The sequence below is a fragment of the Schistocerca americana genome, chromosome 8 (genome assembly GCF_021461395.2).
Source record: "Schistocerca americana isolate TAMUIC-IGC-003095 chromosome 8, iqSchAmer2.1, whole genome shotgun sequence".
Taxonomy (NCBI): Eukaryota; Metazoa; Arthropoda; class Insecta; order Orthoptera; family Acrididae; genus Schistocerca; species Schistocerca americana.
Genome location: NC_060126.1, coordinates 335,235,283 through 335,251,444, shown reverse-complemented (window position 1 = coordinate 335,251,444; position 16,162 = coordinate 335,235,283). Strand labels below are relative to the sequence as shown.

Below are 16,162 nucleotides of genomic sequence, written 5' to 3'. Positions count from 1 at the left end.
CAATCTGCGGTGCATATCACCTGCAGAACTGATTTGCTGTTGCTCTCTTCTGCGATTATCTAGATCTTTCTGCCACATCACTTATCTGCAGTTCACCAGATGCGTTCAGATTCCCTATGGGTACAGCATTTGAGATCATCAAATTGTAGATTTTCTTTTCTGTACGTTCTGAAACATGTATTGGATGACAGTAACACTTAAAGTATGTCTTTTCTTTATTAATCATTGTTTGATGAAAAATATGTGCGCATTTAAAAGTGGTGTAAGTGCATGAATGAATGACCCCCATCCTAACTCCATAAGTTCCCCCAGATCTCCACCTCGCTTTCCGCTTCTGTTTACCTTCCACACAAGGATACTTTATCGACTCATCAAATTGCCGTGTATCCTCACACTCAGTGAACATCCGAGAACAACCTAATCTCCAAACTCGTCTCCAATAATCCATTAATTTTCTATTCCTCGTATGCTGCCGTGACTTTACCAACACATTCCACCAACCATACACCTACACACCCTACCCATAATCTCCCATGGGCTTGAATGATATCCCCCTCCCATGTCATGAACTCATCCGCGACTTTTACTCATGCTACCAGCTTAAAGTCCACTCTACTCATTGCACATCAACAGGGCTCCATCCCCACCTAATATTCCCTTACCACCGTCTTTCCCCATCTGCCTTTTTTTTACCTACTGCCCTTTCCCTGTCAACTCTTAGCCTCACCAAAACCCCCTTCCCACTCAACACTCACCTTTGTTCCAACAACCACTCCTACCCCACACAGTGCGCCAGTTCCCATCATCATATCACCTACGAAACCATTCCCCGTCACCAACAGACTCGCTATGCCAGGACAAGTCTTTCCAGTTTTAGTGCTTCTTTCAAACCTCAGTGATTCGTCACGATGTTCTAAGTGTTTTAAACTTGCTCTTATTCTGTTTCGTTTTACCTTTTATTATTACTGTTTTTAACTACGAGGGCAAAAAGTCATTTCTGTTGTATATTTAAAAATTTCTATTTTATTTTCAGCTTTAAAAAGTTTTCAGTTCATTGTAACTATCCCTCCTTCCTGGTATTTGTCTTTTTTCCCATTTAAGTTTTGTTTTCATTTGACTGAAGAAGGGGTTCAAAACAGAAAAGTAATGAAAAGAAAACAATGACTTACTTGGGAGAGTGATACACAGAACAGCCTGATTTAAAAACTATTTGTTGATTGATGGAAACAGACTGCAAAATACAAAGTCATAAAATTAAATTATTTTATTATAAATCCTCTATCTGCCCGCCAGCAGCCGCAAGGATAACATCTACATGACAAATAATCCTAAGCAAATAGGGAGCATTACATATGGAACACGGATTAGAGTCCACAATGTCGTCACAGCAAGTCTGAATACCGTAACATCCAAATAGACGAAAATTAAACGCAAAGTATGACTATTAAGAAAACAGATAGAATTCACTTGCCCTTCTTAAGGGATAGCCTCCACTCCTTAAAATCAGCTTATGTATGCGTAGATGAAAGCAATATCCCCAAGAATGGAGAAGTTCTACTAAATCTCGAAATTTAGAGCTAACTTAAATGCGTGATACATTTCAGTGCGAGATGCTTTTAATAGCTTCTACAATGAAGCTCTCTCTCGAAATTTGACAGAAAAGCCAAAGAAATTCTGGGTAGTGTGTAACCTAAATAGCGGCAATACACAGTCAACGCCACGACTTCACGATAGCAATGATAATGTTACTGATGTCACTAGAGCAGACTTATTAAACAAGTTTCTCCAGAATTCCTTCACCAAAGGAGACGACGTAAATAATCCATAATTCGAATCAACTGACCACATGAATCACTTAGACGTAGATATCCTCGAGGACGTCTGTATAGATTGAATACCAATTAGGATCCTTTCAGAGTTAGATGATACATAGCTCCATCCTAAGCCGTCATATGCTACTGATCGCTAATCAAAGATCTGTGTCTAAGGACTGGACATTTGCACAGGTCACATGAACACTCAAGAAAGAATATGGGTCTAATCCGCTGAATTAAAGACTTTTATCACTATGTTTTGTAGTAGCATTTTCGAGGATATAACGCGTTAGAAAATTACGAATTATCTCTCAGAAAACGATTTATTGGCAAAAATCCAGTAGGGATTTAAAAAAATATTTTTGTGAAATGCAACCAGTATTTTTTATTTTCGTGAAGTGATGAGTGGTGTTGACAGGCGATATCTAATTGATTCCATATTTTTAGATACCCAGAAGGCTTTTGAGACTCACAACCGACTTTTAATCAAATTGCATGCCTACAGAGTATCGTCTCAGTTGTGCGACTGGTTTCGTGATTAGCTGTCAGAAAGGTCATAGTTTGCAGCAACTGATGGAAAGTCATCGAGTAAGACGTAAATAAATAAAACAGAAATAATATCTAGCGCTCCCGAAAGCAGTGTTACAGGTCATGTGCTGTTCCTGATCTATATAAAAGATTTAGGAGAAAATCTAAGTTGTCATCCTAAATAGTTTGCAAGTGATGCTGTAATTTATAGTAAAGTCATCAGATAAGGTAAACTAACAGAAAAATTATTTGGACAAGGTATTTGTATGGTGCGAAAATTGGCAATTGACTCTAAATAATGAAACGTGTGAAGTAATTCCGATAAATTTCGATTACAGTATAAATAACACAATTCTGAAGGCTGTGAATTCAAGCATATATGTAGAGATTACAATTAATATAACGTAAATTGAAACGGTCATGTAGATAATTTTGTGGGAAAGCGAACCACAGACTTATATTTGTTTGCAGAACACTTAGTATATTCAACAGGTCTGATAAACAAACTGCTGACACTAGGCTCTTCTGAAATACTGTTGCATGGTACAGGGTTAACATCAGACAGGACTGACAGAGAGTACCGAAAAGCTTCAAAGAAGGGCAGCTCATATTTTATTATCGTAAACAGGGGAGAGAGTGTCAGGGATTATGATACATGAATTAGGGTGGCAGTTATTGAAACGAAGCAGGCCGTAGTAGTTGACCGCGGCAGATGCAGAAACAGGGAAGTAACCGCTTTTGTGACAGTTACGAGCTCCTAACCAGGAGCGAATTTTATTATTTCATCTGTGTGCTTTGATAGTTTCTTTATTTCTGCATGAAAATTTAATATCTACAGCCACAGTTCTCGCGTTTTCGTTTGTGTCGGAAAGTAAACCGTTTTTGTGACATATTAAATGTTCCTAATCAGGGGCGAACTATTTAGTTTCACCTGGGTGCTTCGGTAGTTAGGTTTTTCAATCTCTGCATATTACTAGACACAGTTCCTGCGTTTTCTACAGGGTCTACAGCACAGTTGCGCATCAGATGCCGATAGTCCGTTTATATGCATAGGCTAGTTTTCCACACTCTTTAGTATGGACAAGGACTGCAATTGTTATGTGCGGATGCGAGCCGAGTAGGTGACACTTCACTCTCAGCTTCAGGCTGTGATAGCTTCGGTTACACAGCTTGAGGTTGCACCATTGTTGTGGGCCGGTCGTCACCCCTGGCCAACCCAGTTACTGCTCTCACTGAGGGTGACCCCTCACTTGTGGTCGAGTGGGAGGTCGCCCCGGGGCGAAGCAGGCAGCGAAAAACTTCCCAGGCTGCCACACGTGAGGCCTCTCCGATTTGCCTGACAAACAGGTTCTAAGTGCTGTCTGTGGCTGACACTGTCGCTGAGCCAGATGCTCTCGCCTGTCCTGTTTCACAGGAAACAACTCAGCCTGCTAGATCCGTGCAATCACAGAGGGTGAGGTTATTGGTAGCTGGAAGCTCCAAGGTTAGGCACGTTATGGGGCCCCTTAGGGACGTGGCTGTCAAGAAGGAGAAGAAAACCAATGTACACTCCCTGTGCATACCGGGTGGAGTCATTACAGATGTGGAAATGGTCCTTCCGGATGCTCTGGAGAGCACTGGTTGCAGCCAACTGCAAATGGTTGCTCACGTCGGTAGCAATGATGTGTGTCACCTTGGATCAGAAGAGATTCTCTCTGGTTTCGAGCGGTTGACAGAAGTGGTAAAGGCTGCCCGTCCTGGTAGCAAGATGAAAGCAGAGCTGATCATGTGCAGCATAGTCGACAGGACCGATTGCGCACCTCTGGTACAGGAGGGTCTGAATTAAAGGCTCACACGGTTCTGCGACCGTGTAGGCTGCAGATTTCTCGACTTGCGCCAAAGGATGGTAGGGTTTCGGATTCCGCTCAATAGGTCAGGTGTCCAATAAACGCAGGAGGCAGCTACACGGGTAACATGGACTGTGTGGCGTGGACTGGGTGGTTTTTTAGATTGGAGGTTCTCGGGAAAACACAAGAAGGGCTTGTTACAATGGGTGCAGGCCGATCACAGGAAGAACGTAGGTACAGGAATGATTGGTGCCGGCCGCTGTGACCGAGCGGTTATATGCGCTTCAGTCTGGAAACCCGCTACCACTACGGTCGCATATTCGAATCCTGCCTCGGACATTGATGTGTGATATCCTTAGGTTAGGTTTAAGTATTTTTAAGTTCTAGGGGACTCATGACCTCAGATATTAAGTCCCATAGTGCTCAGAGCCATTTGAACCATTTTTTTAACCAGTGGTTTAAGAGTCGCAAATTGTCGTAGCTGTGTTGGGAAATAACCAGAGCTCCAAGCGCTAATAGAAAGCACTGATTCTCAAATCATTATAGGCACTGAAAGCCAGCTGAAGCCTGGTATAAGATCAGCCGAAATTTTGCGAAGAACCTAAGGGTGTTCCAAAAGGATAGGCTTAACACGGTTGGCGGTGGCGTGTTTATTGCTGTCAGAAGTAGCGTAATTGTCGCGAAATTGAAGTAGATACTTCCTGTGAGTTAGTATGGGCAGAGGTCATTGTTGGCAACCGGAAGAAAATAATAATTGGATACTTTTACCGACCTCTCATCTCAGATGGTACAACTGCTGAAAGATAATAGTTGGTTGTGACTTTAATTTACTCTCTATATGTTGGCAAAAATACATGTTTAATTCCGGATGTACGCATAAAATATCATCCGAAAATGTTCTAAATGCATTCTCTGAAAATTATTCGGAGCATTTAGTTCATGAGCCCACGTGAATAGTAAACTCGACCTCTTAGCAACAAATAATCCTGAGTTAATAACGAGCAAAAAAACTGATACAGGGATTAGTGAACAAAGGGTTGTCGTAGCGAGATTGAATATTGTACCAAATAAATTAACAAAAGACCGAGCTGATCCTCGTTGGTACACAAAACGGGTTAGAAAACTGTTGCAGAAACAACGCAAAATCCCCAAGATTGGCGATCTTTCACAGGTGCTCGAAATTTAGGACGGACTACAATGTGAAATGGTTATAACAGTTTCCAGAACGAAACTTTCTCTCGAAACCTGGGTGAAAATCCAAAGAGATTCTGGTCGTATGTGAAGTATGTTTGCGGCATGACACATTCAATGCCTTCTGTGCACGATAGCAATGGAGATACTATCAAAGACAGTACTGCCAAGGCTGAGTTACTAAACACCACCTTCCGAAGTGCCTCCACAAAAGATGACGAAGTAAATATTCCAGAATTCGAATCGATAGCAGCTGCCAACATGAGTAACGTAGAATTGATTATCCACGGAATAGTGAAGCAACATAGATCGCTTAATAAAAGCAAGTCTTCTGATCCAAACTGTATATCAGTTAGGTTCCTTTCGGAGTACGCTGAATTAGGTCCATACTTAACAATCATATACAACCTTTCGCTCGACGAAATATCGGTACTCAAAGACTGGAAAGCTGCACAGGTCACACCAATATTCAAGAAAGGTAGTAGGAGTAATCCACTTAATTACAGGCCCATATCGTTAACGTCGATATGCTGCAGGATTTTGGAACATATATTGCGTTCAAACATTATGAATTACCTCGAATAAAATTGTCTATTGTCACACAGTCACCATGGGTTTAGAAAGCTTCGTTACTGTGAAACCCAACTAGCTCTTTATTCACATTAAGTGTTAAGTGGTATTGACAAGAGATTTCAGATCGATTCGGTATTTCTGGATTTCTGGAACGCTTTTGACAGTGTACCACACATGCGGCTTGTAGTGAAATTGCGTGCTTATGGAATATCGCGTCAGTTATATGACTGGATTTGTGATTTCCTCTCAGAGAAGTCGCAGTTCGTAGTCATCGAGTAAAACAGAAGTGATTTCTGGTGTTCCCCGAGGTAGTATTATATACCTATATAAACGATTTGGGAGATAATCTGAGCAGCCGTCTTCAGTTGTTTGTAGATGACGCTGTCGTTTATCGGCTAACAAAGTTATCAGAAGATCAAAACAAACTGCAAAACGATTTAGAAAAGATATATGAATGGAGCGAAAATTGGCAGTTGACAATAAATAACGAAAAATTTGAGGTCAACCACATGAGTGCTATAAGGAATTCGTTAAACTTCGGTTACACGATAAATCAGTCTAATCTAAAAGCCGTCAATTCAACTAAATACCTAGGTATTACAATTACGAACAACTTAAATTGGAAGGAAAACATAGAAAACGTTGTGGGGAAAGCTAACCAAAGTCTGCTTTTTATTGGCAGGACACTTAGAAAATGTAACAGATCTACTAAGGTGACTGCCTACACTACGCTTGTCTGTCCTCTTTTAGAATACTGCTGCGCGGTGTTGTATCCTTACCAAATAGGACTGACGGAGTACATCGAAGAAATTCAAAGAAGGAAAGCACATTTTGTGTTATTGCGAAATATGGGAGAGAGTGTCACAGAAATGATACAGAATTTGGGCTAGACATTATTAAAAGAAAGGCGTTTTTCGTTGCGACGGAATCTTCTCACCAAATTCCAATCACCAACTTTCACCTCCGAATGTGAAACTACTTTGTCCACACCGACCTATATAGGGGGTAACGATCATCACGATAAAATAAGGGAAATCAGAGCTCTTACGGAAACATATATGTGTTCGTTCTTTCCGCGCGCTATACAAGATTGGAATAATAGGAAATTGTGAAGGTGGTTCGATGAACCCTCTGGGAGTCACTTAAATGTGATTTGCAGAGTATCCATGTAGATGTAGATGTAGATGTAGATGTAGATGTAGATGTAGAAGCCGTTTCTCCTAGAGGCAGGACCTCCTCAGGATATTTCAATTGCTATCTTTCTCTTCCCAATGCGGAAATATTTTGTTGGCGCGCACCTGCATAGGAAGAAAGGAACAGCATAATAAAACCAGAGAAATGAGGGTTCGCACGGAAAGATTTAAGTGTTCGTTTTTCCCGCTCGCTGTTCAGGAATGGTATAGCAAAGACACAGTTTGAACCTGGTTCGATGAACCTCTGCTAGGCACGCCGTTGTGAAATTCAGTAATCATGTAGATATAAATTCTTTTTAATTTCCATGTAACATATCTACGTCGACGGAATTCACTACAGTTCTCATTTCAATTTATTTCATCTGGGCCACGTGGTAAAGAAGGGATGAAAACAGTTTCCTGCACATAACATTGCAAGAAAAATAGAGTGGGGTAATGCCTGGAGATCTTGAAGGCCAAAAATGAAGGGCAGTGTCTTGTAGTCCCGTGCGCTTATCCAGAACTGGGGCAGCTTGTTGTTGAGAGCTCGTGGTGTACGTGATACTCTCGTTGCTTCTGTGTCGCGGGCTTAAGTTTCGATTCCCAGCCTGTTGCAGGATTTGCTCCCTTGGAGATTGGGTTTTTGCGTTTTCCCCATAATTTCATCTAATTTTCATGGTGTGTAAGTTTCTGAAGTGTCGTCAAATAGACTGACTAAAAACACGGCCGAAAAACCCTGGACGGGATCTCACGGTAAATAATGATATAGGATCATTTTGTGTCATTGAGTAATTGTCGTACCTTGCTGTGACAGTGTGGTGGAATTCAGTCCTCCAGGAATATGAAGATGAAGTCAACAATGTCCTGCTCACATTGTAAGAATATGAAAGTTTGCAGCATTCGATGGTATCTCTTTCCAGTTACCACATTTACGTCATATACATAGGCAGGGGTAAAATACAGGGAGCGAAAGGCTATTTACAACTTGTACAGAAACCAGATGGCAGTTGTAAGAGTTGAGGGACATGAAAGGGAAGCAGTGGTTGGGAAGGGAGTAAGACAGGGTTGTAGCCTCTCCCCAATGTTATTCAATCTCTATATTGAGCAAGCAGTAAAGGAAACAAAAGTAAAATTTGGAGTAGGTGTTAAAATCCATGGAGAAGAAATAAAAACTTTGAGGTTCGCCGATGACATTGTAATTCTGCCAGAGACAGCAAAGGACTTGGAAGAGCAGTTGAACGGAATGGATGGTGTCTTGAAGGGAGGATATAAGATGAACATCAACAAAAGCAAAACGAGGATAATGGAATGTAGTCGAGTTGAGTCGGGTGATGCTGAGGGTATTAGATTAGGAAATGAGACACTTAAAGTAGTAAAGGAGTTTAGCTATTTGGGGAGCAAAATACAGGGTGAGGCAGTGAAACGGCACGATTTCGATAGTGGTTGTCGGGCGCGGAGGGGGGTTGCGAGAGTGGGGGAAGTGACCTTGAGCGTCTAGAGTGGTGGAAGTTTCAGTAGCCATGGAGCGTTGGTCGAGTGCGCAACGTGCATATGCCGTAAAGGCATATTACAAAAACGCGGATAGTGTGGTTGGTGCTCAACGCGCCTTTCGTCGTGAATTCAACCTGCCGCCACGGGCTCCCGTGCCATCATGGAAAGCCATTCTCCTTTGGGTTAAAACCTTTGAAGCTAGTGCTAGCACAACAAAGAAAAGAGGCGGCAGCACAAAAACAATCCGGACACCCGAGAACATTAATCGTGTGCGCGAAGCGTTGGGACGAAGTCCGCGAAAATCCGCGAGACGGCACAGCGCAGAACTTGGTCTCACCAATCGATCAGTAAGACGGATTTTGAAGAGTGACCTTCACTATCATCCATACAAAATTCAGGTAGTGCAAGCCCTTAAACCTAATGACTACAATAACCGTATACGCTTTTGCCAGTCAATGCTTAACGTTATTGAACGAAATGAAGAAAGAGTGCATAACTTATGGATGAGTGATGAAGCCCACTTTCATCTTAGTGGGTACGTAAATAAGCAAAACTTCAGATATTGGTCCTCAGATAACCCGCACGAACTTCATGAAAAACCTCTCCATTCTGAAAAAGTAACAGTCTGGTGCGCAATGTCATCTCGTGGAATCGTGGGGCCCTATTTTTTTGAAGATGAAGATGGCAACACAGTGACGGTAAACTCTGGACGTTATGCTGACATGTTGACCATTTCTGGTCTGCCTGGAATTGATCGACATGATCCAGATGCTGAAACACTCTTCCAGCAAGATGGTGCAACAAGCCATACTGCTAATGTCTTAATGGAATTGCTCAGACTTGCATTTCCACGACGTCTAATCAGCAGGAATGGCGATTTCCCCTGGCCTGCCCGTTCACCAGATCTGACGGCACCAGACATTTTTCTTTGGGGCTACCTCAAGTGCAAAGTCTTCCAGGAAAATCCACCAAGAACAAAAGAAGACCTGAAGGAGCGAATTCGACAGGAAATTAACAACATTCCAGTACAGATGCTACGAAACGTCATGGGACAATTTCATCTCAGGCTTAGACAATGTGTGCAAAACCAAGGACGACACCTCACTGACACCATATTTAAAAAATGATTGTTTTTAAGTTAAATCTTTAATTTCCACTCTTGTACTTGAGATCCATGTTCAACTATTATGATTTTACTTGTAAATAAATCTTTGGTGGTTTTACAAAATCGTGCCGTTTCACTGCCTCACCCTGTAACTGATGATGGACGAAGTAGAGAGGATATAAAATGTAGACTGGCAATGGCAAGGAAAGCGTTTCTGAAGAAGAGAAATTTGTTAACATCGAGTATAGATTTAAGTGTCAGGAAGTTATTTCTGAAAGTATTTGTATGGAGTGTAGCCGTGTATGGAAGTGAAACATGGACGGTAAATAGTTTGTACAAGAAGAGAATAGAAGCTTTTGAAATGTAGTGCTACAGAAGAATGCTGAAGATTAGATGGGTAGATCACATAACTAATGAGGAAGTATTGAATAGGATTGGGGAGAAGAGAAGTTTGTGGCACAACTTGACCAGAAGAAGGGATCGGTTGGTAGGACATGTTCTGAGGCATCAAGGGATCACCAATTCAGTATTGGAGGGCAGTGTGGAGGGTAAAAATCATAGGGGGAGACCAAGAGATGAATACACTAAGCAGATTCAGAAGGATGTAGGTTGCAGTAGGTACTGGGAGATGAAGAAGCTTGCACAGGATAGAGTAGCATGGAGAGCTGCATCAAACCAGTCTCAGGACTGAAGACCACAACAACAACAACAACAACATAGGCACCGTAAACTTTTCCTTAAGAAATTAGAAAAAAAGTCATTAACTTTAGGCGAGTCTGTTTCAGGCTCAACAACTGTACGAGGATTCTGAAGCTTCCTCACGGGGACATCGTGTCTGTTCGCTTTAGCGCTAACGTGAAATGTAGCTTAATTGCTAAGAACTAACTGTAGTAAAACCTATCTTCTTCTATACCTTCCGGCAGAACATTGTTGAAGTCAGGTCGCTTACTTTTACAAACAGACCAAAGTGCTTACTCTACTGGTAGTCTGTGGCGTTAACAGATCAAATGTCATCATAACACTCACCAAACTGTTATACGATTTACTGCAAGTTCGAAGCTTTGGTAGCGAGTAGACATCTGTGGACGCCGCACAAACGTTTGCCGACTTCTTTCCACCGTTACATCAGGAGTGAAGGGTCGATGTGGGCACTTGTGTAAACATCATTTCTCTTTAGGCAGAGGATATAAACGAGGAATATTTTTGGATGAGGGCGGATATACTCAGACTTGCTGAACTATAGTACACAAAACGCCCCCTGTTGAGTGGACGCATTATTACTTCAGAGTCACTGAGAACACTTATATTCCTCCTTGCAGCAGCTATTCTCTAAGACTCTAATAGGTCCATTCAATCAACGTAAAACCCTTGTCCGGCACGTGTACTGCTTGGTAATTATTACACTCCAACATCAGGACATTCTCTAACATGCAGCCGATATATTTCTTCTCGAAACTTATAAGAACGTCGCTTATGTGCGGAGCGTTGATTTTCGTAAACGTTTTTCAAGTTTTGAGTAACTTGACTCATGCCAATTTAAATCTTCCTTTTACCTTTCTAAGGGGCACGAACCATTCATAGGTAAGCAGATTCGGAGAGCAGCGCGACTGCGAAAGCATTATTATCCTCCTTTAAGTCAAAGTCTGCCTGACACACAAGATTGTTTGACGAGGTGGATAGACGCACTGGAGAAGAAACTCTGGTTACCACGAATCTCCACCTGGTTTGCATTTTTCGGTGCTGGTGGCGAAGTCGTCTTCCATCGACCCGGTTCTTAATGTGTGGGTCATGTCTAATGAAAACAATATGATGGGTTAACGCTCTGCAAAATTATAACAAACATGTGCTAACATATATAAAAACCTAATATATTGTCCAGATTTTCTGCACATCTTCGACTTGTACACAATATGAAGTCACCTTAACATCGCATAACTACTGATTTCTCACTTACAAGACAGGAGTCTGAGACTCCCCCAAATCGATTTTTCCATATAATGGATGGTCAGTTTCACCTAAAATGCATTATCCCTGTAATGTATTGCGAAATGCATATTTTCTATTCAGATGAAGTTCGAAACATCGTTAATGCACATTACATTTCAGAGAACCTAACCGGGGCAGAGAAATAATCACGCAATAGCAATAAGCAAATGATGAGTTCATTGGTCTTATATGAAAAGTAAACACATACGTCTTATGAAATTTATTTTTAAAATTACAACTAGAATAACCAGGGACAAAGTTAAGTACACGAATGCAATGTAAGTTCCCGAAGGAAAAAAGTATTTCTGCGATATCATTACAAATGAAGAGTTCTCGGATTTTAACCATTACTTGAACCATGAAACCTTGCTTTTTGCCAAATTTCATGATTCTATATGACCTATTCGTTTTGGCATACAAGCTTAAAAGCTTAACGAAGTCAAGGGACCGTACAATTTAGGGAGTGATACAAATTTTATGTTAATGCCTTTATCCGTAGCTGAGAAAAAAGAAGCTTAACAGTCACACAGACAGACATACATACGGTGAAAAAAATGATAAAATGAGATTCCTTTAATACCAATTGAGATACGGACCAAGATGCACCAGAATATTTGTTGCTTGTTGGTTGTTGTTCACGACAAGAGTACGTTTGTTACCAGTTAGGTACTCATTACCAGCGCGTTTCATGATACACTACTGGCCATTAAAATGGCTACACCAAGAAGAAATGCAGATGATAAATAGATATTCATTGGACAAATATATTATAACTGAACTGACATGTGATTACATTTTCACGCAATTTCGGTGCATAGATCCTGAGAAATCAGTACCCAGAACAACCACCTCTGGCCGCAATAACGGCCTTGATACACCTAGACATTGAGTCAAACAGAACTTGGATGACGTCTACAGGTGCAGCTGCCCATGCAGCTTCAACATGATACCACAGTTCATCATGAGTAGTGGCTGGCTTATTGTGACGAGCCAGTTGCTCGGCCACCATTGACCAGAAGTTTTCAATTGGTGAGAGATTTGTAGAATGTGCTGGACAGGGCAGCAGTCGAACTTTTTCTGTATTCAGAAAGGTCCGTACAGGACGTGCTACACGCGGTCGTGCATTATCTTGCTGAAGTGTAGGACTTCGCCGGGATCGAATGAAGGGTAGAGCCACGGGTTATAACACATCTGTTCAAAGTGCCGTCAATGCGAGCAAGAGGTGACCGAGACATGTAATCAATGGTACCCCATACCATCACGCCGGGTGGTACGCCAGTATGGCGATGACGAATACACACTTCCAATGTGCGTTCGCCGAGATGTCGTCAAACACGATTGCGACCATTATGACGCTGTAAACAGAATCTGCATTCATCCGAAAAAATGACGTTTTGTCATTCGTGCACCCAGGTTCGTCGTTGAGTACACCATCGCAGGCGCTCCTGTCTGTGATGCAGCGTCAAGGGTATCCGCAGCCATGGTCTCCGAGCTGATGGCCCATGCTGCTGCAAACGTCGTCGAACTGTTCGTGTAGATGGTTGTTGTCCTGCACGATCCGTCACAGCCAGGCGGATAAGATGCCTGTCATCTTGACTGCTAGTGATACGAGGCCGTTGGGATCCAGCACGGCGTTCCGTATTACCCTCCTGAACCCACCAATTCCATATTCCGCTAACAGTCATCGGATCTCGACCAACGCGAGCAGCAATGTCGCGATACGATAAACCGCAATCGCGCCAAGTCGGAAACATGATGGTACGCATTTCTCCTCCTACACTGGGCATCACAACAACGTTTCACCAGGCAACGCGGGTCAACTGCTGTTTATGTATGAGAAATGGTTTGGAAACTTTCCTCACATCAGCACGTTGTAGGTGTCGCACCTTGTGTGAATGCTCTGAAAAGATAATCATTTGCATATCACAGCATCTTCTTCATGTCGGTTAAATTTCGCATCTGTAGCAATTGTAATGGCCAGTAGTGTAGAAAACCACGATATTAAGACTATTTGGCTAACACTGTGCGAAAATATTTCCAATAAATTTGGGATAAAATAGGTTGGTGATTCACCACTTAGGACAGAATACTTCCAGCATAGTTTTCGCATAGGGCCTCAGGACGACAAGCGCTATAGCTTCATGAAACTGACAGAGATGATCTGAAGTGCCGATGGGGTTTCACCAGTAATTTGGTTGAGTTGACTGTTCCTACAACGGAAACGGTTAAATCGATCTGCTAGAAAAGTTTTCCTTTATCTTGACCTGTCGGATAACGGAACCATTAGGTTACGTCGAGCTAAAACTGTATCTTGATTGTGTGAGGAACGGTTCATCTGCAGTCACACATCTTGTGCAAGACGTTTTAACAAGACTTTTGATGTCCAGTATCTGCTTCCTGGATCTCTGCCTGACCATGATGTAATCTAACTGAAAGCTTCCCTTAGAACATGGCATTTTCCAAGAAAATCTTCTCCTCTTGTGACTCTTGAAGAGATCCTTCGCTGTAACCATCTGAAATTTGTTGGAGAAGTCAGTTAGTCTTTCTCCTCTTTTATTCCTTGTCCCAAGTCCATAGTCCCCGGTAACCTTTTCTTCAACTCCTTCTCCTACAATTGCATTCCAGTCCCGCATGACTATTAGATTTTTATCTCCCTTCACATACTGTACTACCCTTCCAATATCCTCATATACTTTTTCTCTCCCTTCATCTTCAACATGGAAACTGAAGGGAATTATTCTTGGTAGTGTTACGTACTGTCAGAGAGAACGTGGCTGCATTTCGTTCATCTAAGCTCTTTCACACATTCTGGTAACAAAAGGGATATCTGAGTCTCTATCTTTTTTTTTAAATAATTCCTGTTACTGTTTAGTATCGATTAATATTGTGGGTCTCTAACTGTTCATTAATATTCATTTAAAGCTCTGAGACAAATAATATCTGGATATACCTTCTGCATAATCTTATGTTGTCATGCTATCAACCTTTGTTACAGATTACGCCGGAAGGGGTCCTAAACGTAGACAATATGTTCAAAGAAGCAGACAAGTTCCTAAAGGAAAGAGGACAGTCGAAGACTACCTTGAGAGAGGAAATTGAAGAATGCGCAAAGAAAAGTGAGTTCCTATTAAGTAATTATATCATCCCGGATGAACTATTAAACGGGAACCCAACGGTAGATTAAATCAGAGTTTGTTAGTTATTACGATTTTTTGTATGTATGTTTTGGCAATATTATTTTCGCATCTAGCAGCTCTAAAAACAAATATTTTGCCTCACCACAATACAACAGAATTGCGGAACGATTAAAAAAGGCTCAAAAATGTATTACCTTCTCACAGTCACGGTACTTTTATTTTGTAAGAAGCCAACTACCCAACGTAAATTATATATATCTCATTTTCCAATTCACTGTGTATTTTAATGTAACCAAGAAAGGGGGTGGGGGTGGTGAAACATTAAGCAACCCGGAGTGGCCGCGCGCTTAGGGGCGCCATGTCACACAGATTGCGCCGTCCCTCTTGCCAGAGGTTCGAGTCACCCCCCCCCTCCCCCTCTGGCATGGGTGTCTCTGTTGTACTTAGCATACGTTGGTTTAAGTAGCGTGTAAGTCTAGGGACCGATGACCTCAGAAGTTTGGTCATTTAAGAATTCACACGCATGTATTAAAAGCACTGAGTTCAGTCTCTTGCTTTTCCGTACAGTTTACGCTTGCCACAAGAAATCATATTATTCTTTTCTTTGTTGTGCATTACAACCCGTGGTCTAGGGGTAGCGTCTTGGATTCATAATCAAAACGGCGTTGGTCCCGGGTTCGATCCCCGCCACTTACTAAATTTTGATAAATAACCAGCATTGGCGGCCGAAGACTTCCAGCATATGAAGTCAGCCTCATTCTGCCATCGGCCTTGTCAAAGAGGGCGGAGGAGCGGATAGAGGTTCAGGGCACTCTCTTGTCCTAGGGGTGGAAAATTGCCCCTAAAGGCGGAAGAATCAGCAATGATCAACGACATGGAAACCACTGCATTAAAGACACGTAACGTGTATCCACAGGACATGTGGCCTGTAATTGAAGAAGTGTCATGATGATCTCTTCATTGGCAAAAGATTCCGGAATAGTCCCCCATTCGGATATCCGGGAGGGGACTGCCAAGGGCTAGGTTACCATGAGAAAAAGATTGAATAATCAACGAAAGGATAACGTTCTACGAGTCGGGGCGTGGAATGTCAGAAGCTTGAACGTGGTAGGGAAACTAGAAAATCTGAAAAGGGAAATGCAAAGGCTCAATCTAGATATAGTAGGGATCAGTGCAGTGAAGTGGAAGGAAGACAAGGATTTCTGGTCAGATGAGTATCGGGTAATATCAACAGCAGCAGGAAACGGTATAACAGGTGTAGGATTCGTTATGAATAGGAAGGTAGGGCAGAGGGTGTGTTACTGTGAACAGTTCAGTGACCGGGTTGTTCTAATCAGAA

The 16,162-nt window shown here is 42.0% G+C and overlaps 1 protein-coding gene across 1 annotated transcript in view; it reads left to right on the top strand.

The window, feature by feature from the left end:
• LOC124545426 overlaps positions 1-16,162 on the top strand; it is a 58,706-nt gene that overhangs the window by 32,922 nt on the left and 9,622 nt on the right. Inside the window, exon 5 of the mRNA XM_047124346.1 lies at positions 14,682-14,802. Coding sequence (XP_046980302.1) covers positions 14,682-14,802 — 121 coding nt within the window. The remainder of the gene's footprint in view (positions 1-14,681; positions 14,803-16,162) is intronic.